The 18,884-nt window shown below is 39.9% G+C and overlaps 1 protein-coding gene and 1 non-coding gene across 10 annotated transcripts in view; one reads left to right on the top strand and one right to left on the bottom strand.

Annotated features, from left to right (window-relative positions):
- Positions 1-12,449, bottom strand: part of LOC101740099 (balbiani ring protein 3) — a 38,929-nt gene extending 26,480 nt beyond the window's left edge. For all 9 annotated transcript variants that reach the window (XM_038018005.2, XM_038018004.2, XM_062674394.1 and 6 more), the window contains exon 1: positions 12,060-12,449. In XM_038018005.2, the coding sequence (XP_037873933.1) occupies positions 12,060-12,117 (58 nt within the window). In that variant the 5' untranslated portion in view covers positions 12,118-12,449. The remainder of the gene's footprint in view (positions 1-12,059) is intronic.
- Mir3401 (microRNA mir-3401) lies at positions 2,025-2,115 on the top strand. The gene has a single exon (NR_107678.1). It is a non-coding gene; the product is annotated as a microRNA mir-3401 (primary transcript).
- Positions 12,450-18,884: the final 6,435 nt, after the last annotated feature.

Raw genomic sequence — 18,884 nt, 5'->3', positions numbered from 1 at the left:
GCATCTTGGTAGTTTTTGTTTTATTTTAAATGATCGGTTGTGAAGTAATTTATGAGAACCCAAGTCAGTGGAAACTATAAAACAGTAGTAAAAGAATTTAAATTTATTAATACCGCAGGAGTCACGCAGTCAGAAGTTTTTATTTATTTATTTATTATATTGTTTATTTGTAATAATAAGAACAATAATACCAATAATAATTCCAATAACAATCGCAGAGATAGCTTGTAGGTACCGAGCCTTTCATATTTTCAGGTAAATTTTATATTATTATTTGGTGAATATTGAATTTAGTAGAAAAGAATTTGAATGACGAAATTAAATTAAAAAGCTAAAATAGAAAAGCTGTGGTCTCATAATATAGTTCTTATGAATGGTATGAGATCTAAGTTTAAATGTATTCCATTAGCATGCATGGTGGAATTGACAACACTTCAATGAAGTCATCTAACTTCACGTTACTAAACTTAGGTCAACTTTTATAAGTTACAACTTTTTAAGCTTATGCTCAAAATTATTATTAGAGAAAATCATTAGTAAATAATGTTAAACAAAAAAATACGTTTAACAAATAAACTGAACCGGTTTTCGTGGCGAGCAGTGTACGAAGGATGTTTGTCGTATTATGGCGAGGTGTGCTAAGCGACCGCGCCGATCTAACAGTACTTTTATCGTAAAAGGGAATCGCATTTCATCTCAATAACAATGCAAATTTATTCACACTCTACCAGCTCATGTTTACTTTAGACTGTTGCGAGGTAAAACCAGATTGTGTTTGTTTTTGCATTAAGACCATACAATAATGAACCTTGAATGTTTGTCAGCTTTAGCTGCGGACTAAATTCCCCTCTTGGCAGTATTCGCTTTGTTAGGCAGACAAACTTGGTACTAGTAACTAGACCTACGTTCTAACCTTATTTAGGCCTCCGTATTTAATGTGCGTCACTATTTCACTCTTCGAATTTTTTATTTCTTTTCTCTACCTATGCTGATAGCCTCGAGAGGCTATTTCAGCTTCACCCTAACGTGTGTAGGTGAGCTCACGGGGCTCAAACCGGAGTGTTGCTAACACTGACCCTAGCAAGAGCAGAGCTTCGGAGAATCCACGTACCATCCGGCTATGGAATGAGCTCCCCTCCACGGTGTTTCCCGAGCGCTATGACATGTCCTCCTTCAAACGACGCTTGTGGAGAGTATTAAACGGTAGGCAGCGGCTTGGCTCTGCCCCTGGCATTGCTGACGTCCATGAGCGACGGTAACCACTCACCATCAGGTGGGCCGTATGCTCGTCTGCCTATACGGCAATAAAAAAATAAAAAAAAATACCACCGGATCGGAAACGCGACCCGCTGAGAAGATCCGGCGAGAAGCTCAATGGGCTGTGTCTATGGGTTAATTCGCTCGTCGAGCCCTTCGTCGCAAGCGACGGGTTCGACCAGGACGGTGACTGGCCTTCGAACAGGAACGCATGACTGATACCTGCCAATAAGCCGGATGGCGTTATTCGTGAGGACTCACCACACGTCCTATATATATATATATATATATATATATTTTATTGCTTAGATGGGTGGACGAGCTCACAGCCCACCTGATATTAAGTGGTTACTGGAGCCCATAGACATCTACGACGTAAATGCGCCACCCACCTTGAGATATAAATTCTAAGGTCTCAGTATAGTTACAACGGCTGCCCCACCCTTCAAACCGAAATGCATTACTGCTTCACGGCGGAAATAGGCGGGGCGGTGGTACCTACCCGTGCGGACTCACAAGAGGTCCTACCACCAGTAATATATGAACAATCATTACGCAAATCTATTTGGTAGGTTTCATTTTAATATCAGGATGGGTACCGGCGACGGCGAGCCTTCGGCGCGCACTGTGCGGTACCGTGGGTTTCGTGAAGTCGGAGTGGTGGGGCTCGATGGGGTTTAAAAAAAACCCCCCTCGACCGGGTATCCGTAAATGGATTCCCCAGCGTTACACAAAAAAAAAGTTTCATTTTAATGGCCCATGTTATTCCTTTACAGTGTAAATCGTTCGTGAGCACATACCAAGTACGCATCTACTCAAAAAATTTGGTACCAGCTCGCGGGATTTGAACATCGTGGTCCCATCGCTTTGATACGAGTAACCTTAGAATCCTATAAACAGACACGGCTAGACAATGCCGTTTCTGAATCATTAATGTATCTATCTGTTAGTAAAGAAATCAAATCTACCACTTCAAACCGGTCGAACGCAGAAGCTAAATTTGTTTCAAGTACCACGAACGTATAGACAGTCGTTGCAAAAAAATAAATATATATATAAATTTTCGTAAATAAATCAATATGGTATTAATTGAACGCGTTTAGATTCGATTGGTATCAATTGAAATGAATCAACGTTTGGCTCTATGTTTTCATAAATCATGATTGATGTAAACTTTGATCTAAATATGAAAATGACTCATAAACCAAGCTATATAAGTGCGTAGGTAAATGTGGGATTCTCATATACCGATTCCCGCTAGAGGAATATCCAATTAATTTATTTCGATATTTTTTTTGCTTAGATGGGTGGACGAAGCTCACAGCCCACCTGGTGCTTAGTGGTTACTGGAGCCTATAGACATCTACAACGTAAATGGCGCATTTGGCAATGGCGCAACCCACCTTGAGATATAAGTTTAAGGTCTCAGTATAGTTACAACGGCTGCCCCACACTTCAAACCGAAACGCATTACTGCTTCACGACTGAAAATAGGCAGAGTGGTGGTACCTACCCGTAGGGACTGACAAGAGGTACTACCACCATTAATTAATTACGCAAATTATAATTTTGCGGGTTTAATTTTTATTACACGACTAGCTGACCCGGCAAACTTCGTAGTGCCTCAATCGATAAATAAAAGACCTAAACTTTATTTAATTCCGAGAATTTTCATATTTATCTACCTTTTAAACCTTTTCTGGACTTTCACAAATAATTCAAGACCAAAATTAGCCAAATCGGTCCAGCCGATCTCGAGTTTTAGCGAGATTAACGAACAGCAATTCATTTTTATATATACAGATGTTATTCCTTCACCGTGGAAGTCAATCGTGAACATTTGTTAAGTACGTATTTCATTAGAAAAATTGGTACCCGCCTGCGGGATTCGAACACCGTTGCATCGCAAGATACGAATGCACCAGACGTCTTGCGATTTCGTAACACCCCGTATAAAGTTTCGACAGACACATAAGCGGTTGTAAGAAATAATTTTAATACCCAATTACCCAATGCTCTGGAACCCTGACGTGGACGTGTAATTTACCTACAGCATGATATCAAAACAACCCAAATCTATATATTAATACGTGAAGCAAAAACTTTGTATCCCTTTTTACGAAAATTGCGCGGATGAAGGAGTATGAAATTTTCCACACTTATAGAGAATATAGAGAAGAAGCGCACAATGCTAATATTTTTTTTAATAATGCATAAAAGATACATTAAATCAATAAAGAAAACATTACACACACTACATACCATGTATTTGACGTACACACGCATGCGTACTATTTATTGTCAAACTTTTGTTCTTGACGTCTGTTGTCAAATTGAGATTAAATATTGTTTGTCTTTGTTCATATTTTTTATACTGTAGTCTTGGCGAAATTTGTGATTATAGAAGTATAAAATACAATCATAATAGTGTACAAACTTACAATTCCAATTATTTATAGTCGAATTTCGACTACTGCGGGACCTCTAGTTATAATAAATCACACATTTGAGCCCCAAAAACAAATGAGATGCTTATTACAAAGCCAATACTAGGAAGCAGTTTGTTTATGTTACATGCGTAATAGACGATAAAACAAGACTAACACGCAAGATACAGCATAATTGCTAATTACAATAGATCTATTGTTCCATCTACAGATTACTGCGTACTTAACGAAATAATTGATTTGATGATCGGTGAATGATAAATCCTTTATACTGTTTTTACATAAATTATCACAATAATATAAATGAGACAGTGTATTTGTTGGTTTCGATGCAACGAAGCAATCAAGGGTCATTATTTCCAATCTATAGAATTTGCGTTTAAAGGTGAAGATTGATTAATTATTTCTTTACCCGCAAAACGAACGTTGGTATAGAACAGGGGTTCCCAAACTTATTTTGTCAACTACATACTTTGAGAATAAATTATATTATTTAGCGCCCCCTTTTTTTAACCTACTTACAAACCACTATAGCGAGAGCTCAGTCGGTGTCTAAGAGTCCTCCTAAATGAAATTACAAATCACCTGCCAAGCCTCTACATAACACCCCCATTTTTTTTCTGGGTCTCTTACCGCCCCCCTTTAGGCTTGCAGGGCCCACAAGGGGGCGTTATCGCCCACTTTGAGAAAGGCTGGTATAGAATGACACGAAATCTAATGTCATAATTGAAGAAAATGCACATTTTGCCAGACTATTTTTCGGCATCATCCTTTGTCATTATTTCTATTACATAAAAAATAATACGCGAATAGACATTGAGTGAGGAATAGACATTACTGGTGGTAGGACCTCTTGTGAGTCCGCACGGGTAGGTACCACCGCCCCGCCTATTTCTGCCGTGAAGCAGTAATGCGTTTCGGTTTGAAGGGTGGGGCAGCCGTTGTGACTATACTGAGACCTTAGAACAATATCTCAAGGTGTGTGGCGCATTTACGTTGTAGATGTCTATGGGCTCCAGTAACCACTTAACACCAGGTGGGCTGTGAGCTCGTCCACACATCTAAGCTATGAAAAAAATAAGTTCCAAAATTATAATGATAGTCGGGTTAGGCGATCACGAATCCTCTCTCCCGGGGATTTCACCTCCATTGATAGATAGGTGTCCACGCAACAATGTAAGGCATAAAACGTTTATTACTAATTTATTTTTGGGGCAGACTTGGAACCATCCATTTACTAATTATTCTTAGAGCTTTTCTGAACTCATTCTTGCTTCTTGTTGAGCATTTACTTCCACGCTTTAAGATAAATGACCTGAGTATCTTGGTTTATGTCATGTTTTATTAAACCGGCGCAAAGAAAGGACTAAGTTATTCAGACAAATTAACACCTATTTCAAATCAGGGTATAATTACATCTTACGGAAAATTATCCAATAGGACACTTCGAATACTGAGAACACATCAGAATATCGATAGTTTTAACGGACTATAAAAAAGGATATATTACTGATGAGGTTAATCGACAATCGCTTTACGTTCTTACGGCATACGGGTCACAGGATCCAAGCACTCTTGCCTTTTAGGCCGTTTCATTGTTCAACAACCGACAAACAGTACAATATCAACTAAAAGACAACTAATTGTTTCGCTTAACCATAACCCAATTATCTTCCAACAACGAAACCGTATACGTAATTGTTTATCAGTTGTCATTCATAATAAGCTGTCATCACAGCCAAGTGACGTCATGCAACTTTAGTTGTTATTGTATAGTCAGACGTGAAACCGCATATTTATCAATTATTGTTACTTGGTCTAACCGAGAAACCTACAGAGGCTTTTTATTACTGGTGGTAGGACTTCATTGAGTCCGCACGGGTAGGTACCACCATCCTGCCTATTTCTGCCGTGAAGCAGTAATGTGTTTTAGTTTGAAAGGCGGGGCAGCCGCTGTAACGATACCGAGACTTTAGAACTTATATATCAAGGTGGGTGGCGCACTTACGTTGTAGATGTATATGGGCTCCAGTAACCACTTAAAATCAGGTCCACCCATCAAAGCAATAAAAAAATGGCTCTGGTTTAAAATCGACACCGTTTTTTTGTTTGGTAACAAAACGTTAAACATAGGAGGATCATGATTCTAAAATAAAGGAAGGATATTACAATTGATAATCTGTACCAATAAAACTTAACTCCATTTTAGAGGCACGTACGACAATGATCGCGCCCTAGAATGTTAGAGCTGCAAGTTGAAGAAGACGGCGTAGGTATACTAAAACTGGAAATCACTGACTATGGAGCTTTATTTAGTAGACGCCCGGTGATCCATCATCATCAACATCAGCCTGTGTCTCTCCACTGCTGGATGTAGGCCTCTCCCATAGTCCGCCACAATGAACGATCCTCCGCTTTCCGCATCCAATCTTTCCCAGCATATCGCCGCAAGTCATCGGTCCACTTTTACTCCCTTGGTGCACAATGTACTATATAACGACCTAGGGAAGATCTTCTGTCGAACGGATGATATTGCTCGATAGACTGACGGTCCGAATGTTATTGTTCGGAAATTGCATATATGCAAGCTTATCTTGAAAATGTCGTAAGCGGGACTCAAGCATCTATCAAATATCTTGTGTTCTATGATGGGTACCTGCCCTACTTTTTTTCTCATTAGTGAAATTGCATCCCAAATCGGTGGTAAAGTCAAACCGTGAAGGCCTTTTAGAATTAAATAAACTTTTCGAATTTGGATTTTGATCCGGTATATACAATTTTCTACCTACGGGCCTTAATAGAAACTATAAACTACAGACATTTTAACTAAACAGTCCTTGTTGCCTCACTCAACAAAAAGTAAACAGAAACAGTCGATCAATGTGACCTTAAATCTATTTAAAAACAAAGGGGTTATAAACGCTCTGATCGCCACTGCTCCAAGAGAAGAGAAGTTTTAATTAATCTACAATCGTTTTAAGTAATGATCGCATCTACATGTGATAGTAATTGTAAATAGACATGCTTTAACAAAAACCGACTTCAAATAGAAAAAAAAGATATTCCAAAACAAATTAATATAAACTAAAAACAATAATCATCGAAATCGGTTGGCGTGATATTGAGTTTGTCGCGCACGTACTTAATGCAAATTTAAGACTTATATGGTTTTCTCATGGATACCATTATCAGAACTGGACTAAATTGAAATGGGACCACACGGGAAGCGTCAGCTTTCTAATAAAAACAGAATCATCAAAATCGATTCACCCAGTCAAAAGATATGAGGTAACAAACATAAAAAACAGCATACAGTCGAATTGAGAACCTCCTCCTATTTTGAAGTCTGTTAAAATTCTAAACTAAAACTATATTGATACCCACTGAGTTACTCGCCGGATCGTCTGCAGGTCGCGAATCCTACCTTATGATAGATTCTGCGAAACAGTGCTCTTGCTACGGCTAGTGTTTGCAAGCTTTCTTAGGCTGAGTCCGTTAGCTCACCTACCTGATCGCGCGAAGTTGGAATAGTCCCTTATGTTACCAGCGAATAGGTAATGAACTTTTTTTTTAAGATTGACGGCACATGCCCCTTTCAATTCCTATTAAAAGCTTTTAATATCTACTAGTGGTCCCGCAGTAGTCGAAATTCGACTATATTTAATTGAAATCGTAAGCTTGTACACTATTATGATTCTATTTTCGAAGATTATTTCATAAATTACAAATTTCGTCAAGACTACACTATAGAAAAAAATTAAATAAAGACAAACAATATTCAATCTATTCTCAATTTGACCAGAAACAAGTCAAGAACAAAAGTTTGACAATAAATAAATAGTATGCATGCGTGTGTGCGTCAAATATATGGTAGTGTGTGTAATGTTTTCTTTATTGATTTAATGTATCTTTTATGCATTATTTAAAAAAAATATTAGCATTGTGCACTTCTTCTCTATACTCTCTATAAGTGGAATGGAAATAAGTAATAAGTATAATGGAAAATTTCATACTCCTCCGTCCCCGCAATTTTCGTGAAAGGGGATACAAAGTTTTTACTTCACGTATTAATATATATAGGTAGATATCCCACAATTCAATAAGCCGATTTGCTTTTATTTGCATTGTCTGCCAATGAGCTAATTGTCACGTTATATCTTCAGCCAGAGTACCTAGATACTTGGCTTATCTATTCGTGAGCTTTCGTAGGCAGCGAAGATGACGTCATCGCGTACAGCGTCATTATATCAGATTGTACTCCATTCAAATAAATGATACAACAGTATTTATACTCAGATAAATTTCCAAGAAATCTCTCAGACCAATTAAAATAAATAAATAATAGATCAGGAAGTAAGAAGAATGAATTAGTTTGTGCCGACAGTTTATTTCATTAATTATTTATAAACATTTTTTCAATGCTTGGCATCAGTGTGCTTAGTGCGAGTTTTTTAACGTTCTCGATAGCGTAAAAGTTAGCTAATATTTGTTGGGAATAGGATCGTTTGCGTACGTTTGCCGCTAGAGGCGCTGTTCCAACTGCATACAAAGTTGGGTTAACTTTTACTCTATCGAGAACGTTAAAAAACTCGCACTGAGCACACTGTCCACTGATGCTTCTACAAAACTGCACGAACACTGCGAATCACCTACGAATAATTTTGTATCTATATTCTCTATGCGTTTCTAAAGCATTTATTCAATTGTAAAGAAATATAGTACCGTTGTTATTTGTACTCTAGGAAAGGTTTGTGTCATAGTACCACCAACGGACGATAGATGTCGTGCGAGTAGCTTCAATAAATCAGTGTTTTTCGTACACCTAGCGATACGGACGTAGCGGAGTGTGATCGAATCCACTAATCTACTTAAAATATTAGATTGGGTGTTAAAGTAAATTCTAAAGCCCAAAAGCCCCCTCCACTTGAGACGGAGACCTCATTTTTTACTGGTGGTCGGACTTCTTGTGAGTCCGCACGGATAAGTACCACCACCTTATTTCTGCCGTTAAGCAGTAATGCGGTTCGGCTTGAAGGGTGGGGCAACCGTTGTAACTATACTGAGACCTTAGAACTTGTATCTCAAGGTGGGTGGCGCATTTACGTTGTAGATGTCTATGCGCTCCAGTAATCACTTAACACCAGGTGGGCTTTGAGCTCGTTCACCCAACTAAGCAATAAAATAAGAAAAAGAGGTTAAATCTTCGACCCAAAATTTTTTTTTCGTTCGTTGATCAATTATCATCACGATAATGCCATTATCCACATTGATACTTGATGTCCAAGTCCTTAAAACGACCGTCCTCTTGATTGAAGACTCGATCAGCTTGTCTTGCGTGGCCTTCACATTGTCGATATCCACGACTGACAAATTACTAGACTAATAAACTCGTCTGCAGTCATTGATTACACACATACAAACACAAGCGCGAAAATTAAATCTATCATTCTGGTACTATCAGACAGGTTTTATTACATTGTTTTAAATGGCACTTAGGTAATTAGCCCCTTCTCTCACAGTTGTGTGTTTAATTGTTTTTATAAATCACATATTGATTTTCGTGTCTGCAACGTATTCTCAGTTTCTGATTAAGCTTCATTCGAGGTGAGATTGGGTTCCGTTTTGCAGAGAGGGGGAGAGGGGTTAACTTCACACTCTTGTTTTTTTTTTATTGCTCTTGTAGGCAGACGAGCATACGGCCCATCTGATGGTGAGTGGTCACCGTCGTCCATGGACTTCAGCAATGCCAGGGGCAGAGCCAAGCCGCTGCCTACCGCTATACTACTGTTACTATAAAGTGATTAAGTTCATTGCGGGGTCCAAGGATATTCAGGAGTTGCATTAATGGAAGAGGGTGGCGCAAAATTAATAGCTACAAACGATTTTCTTAAGGACGCAAAAGTATTTTATTTTCACGGCACTTCCAACAGATTCATCTCGGATACTTCATTTGAGTTAATAATAATTTGGAATAGTTATAATGTTTGATACTTTCTCACAACTGTTCCTTGATGACCACCAAGACAATTCATATTTTTCTAAATTCATTTTGTTGGAGTTTGAATATGTAAGTAATGGCAGGCAACACTTGACACAAGTAAGGTTCGAATATTGGAATGCTTATTTAAATGTTTAAAACAGATAATTGTCTTGAGTGATGACAATGACTTCTCATCTAGACACGGACAGTGCAACGTCTTAGGGTTTTATAAAAATAAAATATTGTAATAATGTAATAGTGTACAAAGTAAAACTTTTTTTTCATTTTTTTTTACTTTGGTCATATTGCTCGGTGGCCACCAGACAACCTTGAAAGATTGATTGTGGTGGGCAAGGTAGAAGGGAAAAGACCCGCCGGCCGGCCACCAAACCGTTGGTCGGATCAGATAGAGTTTTGAAGTCGTCGTGGCCTAAGAGATAAGACGTCCGGTGCATTCGTATGAAGCGTTGCACCGGTGTTCGAATCCCGCAGGCGGGTACCAATTTTTCTAATGAAATACGTACTCAACAAATGTTCTCGATTGACTTCCACGGTGAAGGAATAACATCGTGTAATAAAAATCAAACCCGCAAAATTGTAAATTGCGTAATCACTGGTGGTAGGACCTCTTGGGAGTCCGCACGGGTAGGTACCACCACCCCGCCTATTTCCGCCGTGAAGCAGTAATGCGTTTCGGTTCGAAGGGTGGGGTAGCCGTTGTAACTATACTGAGACCTTAGAACTTATATCTCAAGGTGGGTGGCGCATTTACGTTGTAGATGTCTATGGGCTCCAGTAACCACTTAACATCAGGTGGGCTGTGAGCTCGTTCATCCAACTAAGCAATAAAAAAAAAACTGCGCTCACTGGACTCTCTGTTACCAACGCCCTGAGAGAAGCCGAAAACCGAAGCAAATGGAAGCTGAGGGTACAAAGAGCCACGAAGGGCTTTCAAGGACACGACCTTCAGCAATGAAGTATTCGACTAAGAAGAAGTACAAAGTTTTTGCAATATAATTAATTATATTAACCATGTAGCTGAGTGTTTTTAAATAGCCCCTCACCTACCGAGCCCAGTCCCCTTAAATTTGACCCTCCAACAGGTCTTTTTTTTTTTAATATTTAGATTCAACACATTTAGATTCAACACGAACAAAATCAGATACTACCTAAAAACAATAAACAAGCGTCTGATTACCATGGCGACAGGTTTTTTGCCAGCATCAACAATGTCAAATGCAAATTAGTTGCCAGCTATGGATCGGTTTCTACATTAGTCTGCATTTTGATATGTCATTAACGAATAAGAGGTAAATTTTTGTATTTTTTTTAAAAACAATCCTTAATGACCACGTAACCTCTGAGACTATTTAAGATATTCATTCTCTTTAGAACTTTAGAATTTTTTGTTTCATTCTATCGGCAAATGAAGCAAAACATTTTATTATATGCAATACGATACGATATTGCAGCAAGATATACTATAAGATCGCTTCGAATTTTTGAGGGAATCTTTTTTGAAGAACAAAGTTCCCCGCATCCCTTTCCGATTTTTTGAGTGGGATTTGCTAACAGCTGCTCTGCTGGCCTAAAGGAAAGCCACGACATATTAACAATATTAAGAGAAACAAATCTATTTAATTAAAATTGCCAGTTCTATGCGGGGAGCTTACTTTACATAATATAATATATTATAGAGGGCATTCAACCGTTGATCCTGATAGACCAATATCCGTTTTTCACAATAAAGTATGATTTAAAAACAAACACGTCCAACCATCTAAGCAATAAATAAAAAAATACCAGTTCAGTTTTCGCATATCCATCACGCAAACCATTCGAAGACTACGTACAATTATTTAAAATTCTTGTAAAATTAATGCATAAAAAAAGGTACTTAAATATTGGCTGTTTCGACCCATTCATAATATTATAAAATGATAAGGATTGAGTTGATCATATTAATTAAGTGACGCGTTTTAATTCACAACACTACAAACAGTTTTATTCATATATCGCAACCGATAACAAATGTACATAATATTGTATGTACGAGGACAAACGAAAAAAAATTATCGTGAAATATTTAGAAGACCGCAGCGGTCAACATCCAACTTGGTTATTTAAAAAAAAAAAGTAAAAAAAAAAAATCAACAGATAGCTCTATAGAGATAAAAAAAAATTTAACAAAGTTCATTAACAGTCAATGATAACATTTAGAGGAAAAGGGTCACGAACGAACACTTCTTAGAAATATCATGTATCCGTGCTCTCTGTGACAGTTATAATGAAATATTTCGGCCTTATTATTTTTATAGTCGGTGAACATATTTTTTATTAATCGACAATATTTGATTGGAGCTTCGGCAACTCACCTCCACTTTCGCAGTGTCGCGCCAAAACGATAAAACAGATTGCAATCAAACACCTCATTTCACTCAATCCTCAATCACAACACTGTTTAGCACGCGAGAGGTCCACCTCCCAACGGAGTCAAGACACAACTGATAGTCCGTGCCGTCAACATCTCCTGATATACTCCTACGCAACTTTACATTTACCGTTGACGAATAAAAAATTTATAACCTCACAAACGTTTAGTGAGACTGAAGAGTTTCCCGCGTTTTTTTTGATGGCAAAATTATGTTTGTCAAATGGATTTGTAATTATGTTTTTTTTTTTTAATTCTTAATTGCGCTCAGTGTTTTTGTATGGGTAATGGGACGATCGTACGGGCGTGGTTTGATATCGACCTCTGCACGATTTGTGTGATGATAATGATTCTCGGAAACCTAAACTGCATTCCGTATTGGGCGCTATCCGTTTTCGATGACTGACTGGAACAACTGAATCAACATTTTGTGTATCGATAATTTTAATGTGTCTACATAATGCGTGGGGTATTTATGTGATAGGATACTTTTTTATTTTATTTCGAAATTCGATTTAGTCGGTTCGCCGTAATATCCATCTCCCTAATGAGCGTTTTTTTGCTAATAAATTTTCATAAAATTTTCAATTGATCACAAATACACTGTTGAAATTTTTATTTATTGTTGATATTTCACAAGTTCGGACTGCCTCAAGAAAAATGGCGTTGAAAGGAAATGCTGATGTCAGGACATTCAAAGCATGAAAGGGGCAAACAGAAAACACGAAACCCCTACTTAATCCAAAACTGGACGAAGACTTCGACTATTCTCAGGATGTCTGTAGTCTTGCAAAGACAGATCTGCAAATCGATCTCAGAAATACTCCTCCGTTTTTTTTTTATTGCCCTTGTAGGCAGACGAGCATACGGCCCACCTGATGGTGAATGGTTACCGTCGCCCATGGGCTTCAGCAATGCCAGGGCTGGCGCCTTGGCTCTGCAGCCAAGCCGCTGCCTTCCGTTGAGTACTCTCCACCAGCCTCGTTTGAAGAAGGATACCTGTTTTAGCATTTCACGCAAGTTAACTCTTTCGTATACCTAAGATGTGTGAAATTCTGTTAAGTAGACAGACAGACGACATCCCTTAAACATCATATTTTATTACTGGTGGTAGGGCGTTTTGTGAGTCCATCACGTTCCGATAGCCTTTCGAAGGTACTAGCATTTTTTTTTTAAATTATTGCATAGATAGGTGGACGAGCTCACAGCCCACCTGTTGTTAAGTTGTTAACGGAGCCCATAGACATCTACAACGTAATTGCCGCCACCTACCTTGAGATATAAGTTCTAAGATCTCAGTATTGTTACAACGGCTGCCCCACCCTTCAAACTGAAACGCATTACTGCTTCGCGGCAGAAATAGACGGGGTGGTGGTACCTACCCGTGTGGACCCGGACAACAAATGACTTTCCTCCATAGTGTGTTGTGGTCGTAGGTGGCACGGGCCGCATGGTATAGACCACCACCAACCGCTTTCTTAACCAGGTCTCACCATCTGACTGGTGTTCTGCCCACGGCGCGCTTGCCCTCCATGCGACCCGCAATTATGAGCTTCTCTAATTCATGTAATACTAGCAATAGTTAGACAAAATTACCCATTGTGAGCCCGCATGGCTCTCCTGGCTCTCCTGTAAAGATGCAAAAATGTCGCTTAGATCAAATAACCTTTCACCCCGCGATATCTTGAAGGTAGATTTCGCTTTGCAACGGATCTAGTAAAATGTGGATCTAAACCTATAGACTGTTTGCTCACATAAATATATCACACGATCTATTATTTTATATAACAACAGTGTCGATCAGGAAGGTGCCAAGTTTGTAGGGTTTCTCAAGCGCTCAACACCAATCAATCAATTCAAAGATGACAATCGCTTTCTCAGATGACTACCCGAGACCAGGGTGAACTGATAAAATTGTATTATCCACTGAATATTTCGTATAACATATTACCACAGTTAAAAAATATAATGGATTCTTAAAAACATTTGTAAACTGTTCCTTATTTTATTTTTATCTTTATACAATAAACATAGGTGTTGATAGTCTCTAGTATGTAGTGTATAATCTGTGGGCGATAACCTAAAAGATGTGACGTCCAAGAGAATTACGCAAAATATTTATATTTCGGAAAACATTGTTGTATAGTACTTATACCTAGGCACGGTTTAACCGACTTCAAAACAAAGAACAAATGTCTTAATTAATTTATGATCATATTAAAATCAAAATCCTAGTTTATTCTACCACCACTGCTGAATATTGGAAGTAAGAATAGGGATTGAGAGAAATTAAGAAAATCGATACTGCCTCAAATTATTCCGAAGCTACAACTTTCTACTAACCAATAATAGAGATGCAATAAATCGAGATTCTAGAGCCGCCTTTCTCTCTACAGATAACTAACTCAATTTAAAATCAAAATCGACAGGAAAAAAATTCGACCACTTGAAATAACAAGGGATTCCAAATGTCGAAAGGATAGAAAAAAATATAGAGATGTAATAACTGCGTAATTCCTACGTATATTCCTAGCGCATTGGAACTTTGAAACTTTGGAGCATTGGAACTTGTAGTGTAATCGGTGTTAACTTAGTTACCCATTGTGGTAGGACCTCTTGTGAGTCCGGGCGGGTAGGTACCACCGCCTTGCCTATTTCTGCCGTGAAGCAGTAACACGTTTCGGTTTGAAGGGTGGGGCAGCCGTTGTAACTATACTGAGACCTTTTTTTTTTTTTTTTTTTTTTTTTTTATAGACACCCGTCATCACAGGGCGTTACTGTTTCCCCTAACATAGGTCAGAGTCTTTTTACATCCGATTCGTATTTAGATTTTAACTTACACCCTATCCATTCTACTCCTTCTTTGGGAGATCCTACTTTGGCCTACTATCATTTATTTTATCTTTATTAATATTTCGTTACTGACTACTAACAATATTTCATCTTATTCTAATAAACCCCACCTGTCTTATATATATTTTATTATTAATCTATGTCCATTGTTGCCATATCCTTATTTCTCTTACTATTTCATTAACCTACTTATATCTATTACATGTTTTCTTGTTCTTTTTGCACATCTTACATTTTTATTGTTACTAATAATATATACTATTTTATTATATATTTTAGTAATCATTTACTGCTTATTTCTATTTATTACTATTCTAATTACTTTTTTACAATATTCGATAAATTTGCTTCTATTTTTCTTATCTGCTAATATCAATGGTAGGTTTCTTACTTCTATATTTAAATCTATATGTTGTTCGGTGTCAAATCTTTCTTTTGCATGCACTGGACATTCTATCAGCACATGCACAATGCTTTCTTGGTTTACAGGATCACAAACACACGCCGGGCTCTCCTTGCACCTAAATCGATGTAGATACTGTGAGAGCCCGCCGTGTCCCGTGAAAACCTGTGTGAGTGTGGAGTCTACCTCAAGCCTTCTTATTATGCTATAGGAGCTTTTTACATTCGGAAAGAAAATCTTTGTGACCGATGCCGTACTTTCGGTTGTGTAACGTAAGTCCCATTCGTCGACAGACCCCTGTCGGATGGTTCTCTTGGCGAACGAGACCGGGCAGCGATCATAATGCGGCTTGCATTTTAAGGATAGGGCCGCTTCCTTTGCAAGTACATCCGCCCTTTCATTTCCTTCCAACCCAATGTGCGCTTTAATCCAAAAAAGTCTAATTTCTTGGTTGCGTTCTGTTATGGTCTTTAAATTTTTAGTGATTTTGAACGCTAATGGGTGGAGAGATTCGCCACTGGCGATGACATCAAGGGCGGATCTTGCGTCGCAGAAAATGTTATATGTAGCAGCCCCACCGCTCAATACCTCCTCAGTGGCTTTAAGGAGCGCCAGTAGTTCCGCCTGGTAGACGGTGCAGTACGACCCCAGCTTCAGTTTTTTTGTTTTGATCTCGCCGGTTCCCTCCCATATGGAGAGCGCCGCTCCGACCCTGCCCTCAATTTTGCTTCCATCCGTGAATATGCTAGGGCACTCACGGATGTGACTCTCGAGCTCTGCACCATCTGTCAGGCTTCTGTACTCCCAGCGCTTCCGCCGAGCCGGATGATCCAGGTTGGCAAAAGCCACAGGACGCTCCATCCCTCGATCCCCTACCACAGCCTGGGAGTGCCCCCTCTTTGTCTCATACAGCATCGCTGCTTCTCTGACCCTTATATCAAGAGGGAGCACTCCGGCGAGCAGCAAGGTCGAGTTCAGAGATACCGTCCTGTAGGCCTTCGTCATCCTCTGCACAAAGCCGCGCTGCACCGAATTGAGTCGCCTCCGCACACACTTCTTTCTTGTTGCAGGCGCCCATGCGCTTGCCGCGTACAGCATAATCGGTTCAACTACTGCGTTATAAAGAGTCCTAAGAATTTCTGGATTTAAGCCCCAGTGTACTTTGGCGACTCTACTGAGACGCCTGTAGAATCCAATGGCCTTTTTGGAAATTTCCGCCACATGCCTGTTAAAAGTGAGCTTATTATCTATTATAAGTCCCAACACTTTTAGCTCGTTGGTCAGATCAATGTCCACCCCTCCCATATGCAGGATTGGGGAGTCGTACTTCAGTCTCCGTGTTATGACCATCGCTTTGGTTTTATGAGGTGCGAATTTCAATTTATTTCTTACTCCCCAGTCCCGCACATAGGAGAGGACTTCATTTGCTCTACGCTGAATGTTCGCTGTTTCTCCATCGAAGACCAGGATGATGTCGTCGGCAAAGGCCTGGCAGTAGACACCCCTGCGGTCAAGCTCCCTGAGTAGCGGGTCGAGGAGCAGGTTCCAAAAGATGGGACCTCCAATGGATCCTTGTACACATCCTTTGGTAGTCCCTTTCAAGTGCTCTCTCCCGGCGAAGCGAACCCTAACTGTGCGACTCTCGAAGTAGCTATCTACCATCCGTCTGAGGTTTTTCGGGCATTCTTCCTCCGACAGTCTGACCCTGATAGCTGGCCACCATGCGCTATCGAAGGCCCCCTCTATATCCAAGGAGATGGCTGTGACAATAGTCTTCTCTTTCAAACGATCTCGGATGTAATTTACAAGGGTATAGAGGGAGTCCTCGGTGCCCCTCTGTGGCATAAAACCAAACTGTCGGGTACTCATCCTAGGGAGCAGATACCACTTCACTCTCCCCACGACCATTTTCTCCAGAATCTTCCCCATCACCGGCAATAAGCCTATCGGTCTATATGATTTTACGTCTGTGTAGTCTTCTTTCCCGGGCTTCCGGAGGACCACGACCGTGGCTTCCTTCCAGATGGTCGGGAAGTGGCCGAGTTGAAGACATCTGTTTGCCAGTGACAGGTACAGCTTCGGATTTTTCTGGATCGCTTGCTTGCAGATGTCAGCAGTCAAACCATCCGCTCCAGGGGCTTTCTTTGGATTAAAGCTTTCTGCCGCCGTTAAAACTTCATGTACTGTGAATGGTGGATCCTGATAGTCATCATCCTGTCCTCCATTTATACGGTCGGCTGCTTTCCTAATTGCTTGATGTTCTGCGTTGTCTTCTTCTGACTTGTCTTCTGGATAAAAGTTTTCTGCCAGGTGCTTCGCTGACTCCTCCTCACTTAGGGTTTGTCCTCGGTAGATTAGTGGCAGGTCTTCCTTCTTCACTGACACTTTTCCTATCATTCTGTAGACGCCGTTCCAGATGGTTTCTTTGGTCTGCTTCTTACAGAACTCCTTCCAGCTGTCTATCTGTGCTTTCTTCGCTTCATTCTCATATAATTCTTTTGATTCCAGGTACTACCGGACGACCTTGGCTCTTCGTACTGGCGCTGCACATCGGATTCTTCTCCTTCTGGTAGCGACTCCCTGCTTCATTTTGGCAAGTTTCTCGGACCACCACGGTAAGTTCATGCTGTTTTTAATCTTTATTAATGGTATGGCACTATTACTAGCCTCTGTGACTACTTCTGTATATTTATTTATTACTTCGTCTAGCTTTGTTTTTTCCTTGATATTTCTTATTTCTGTGTTTGTTAGATTATTATTTTCTATTAATTCTTCAAGTTTTTCGTTAAAATATGTCCAGTTAGCTTTATTTGTATTATATTTCCTAGTTGTTTTTGATTTTGCTTGTGTATACTTATCTTTGCTTTTCTTAATTACGAACGTTATTGCGTTGTGATCCGAGCTCGCCATGGTGTCATCCACCTTCCAGTCGCTTATCAGACCAATGATATCCTCCGAGCAGGCTGTTATGTCGATGTGACTGGTGAGGAGCTTACCTCCCCTAACTGTCTCGAATGTTGGAGTCTGGCCATCGTTGAGCAACTGCAATCCCCATTCTCCTAGCATGCCTAACACTTCCTCTCCCCTGGCGTCGGTGCCTACACTGCCCCACCACACGCTTTTCGCATTGGTGTCGCCCCCTATAAGGATTCCGCGAGATCCCAGTGTTTCAACCACTTTCCCCAGCTGCTCTAAGTATGGCCCAATGGGCTTATCCGGCTCAAAGTAGAACGATACGACCACTAAATTGCGTATTCCAGTGTAGATCTTCACCACTGTGATGTTGGTCGTGGTTAGGGATGGACAAGGAGTCACTACCCAACCGTCATTGAACACAGCAATGGCTGACTTGATAACAGCCCCCTGCCCGTTGATCCCCTGGAAGATCCTCACACCCCGATGGTCCCTCACTCTACCCTGGCTTCCCACATACGGCTCCTGGAGCAACGCTACGTCAACCCTCCTCTTCTTTGCTTCCAAAAGAAATTCACTAGTCGCTAGATGTTTGCGCTG

This window comes from Bombyx mori, chromosome 20 (assembly GCF_030269925.1).
Source record: "Bombyx mori chromosome 20, ASM3026992v2".
In the NCBI taxonomy this organism is placed as follows: domain Eukaryota; kingdom Metazoa; phylum Arthropoda; class Insecta; order Lepidoptera; family Bombycidae; genus Bombyx; species Bombyx mori.
This window is presented reverse-complemented; position numbering and strand designations above follow the sequence as displayed.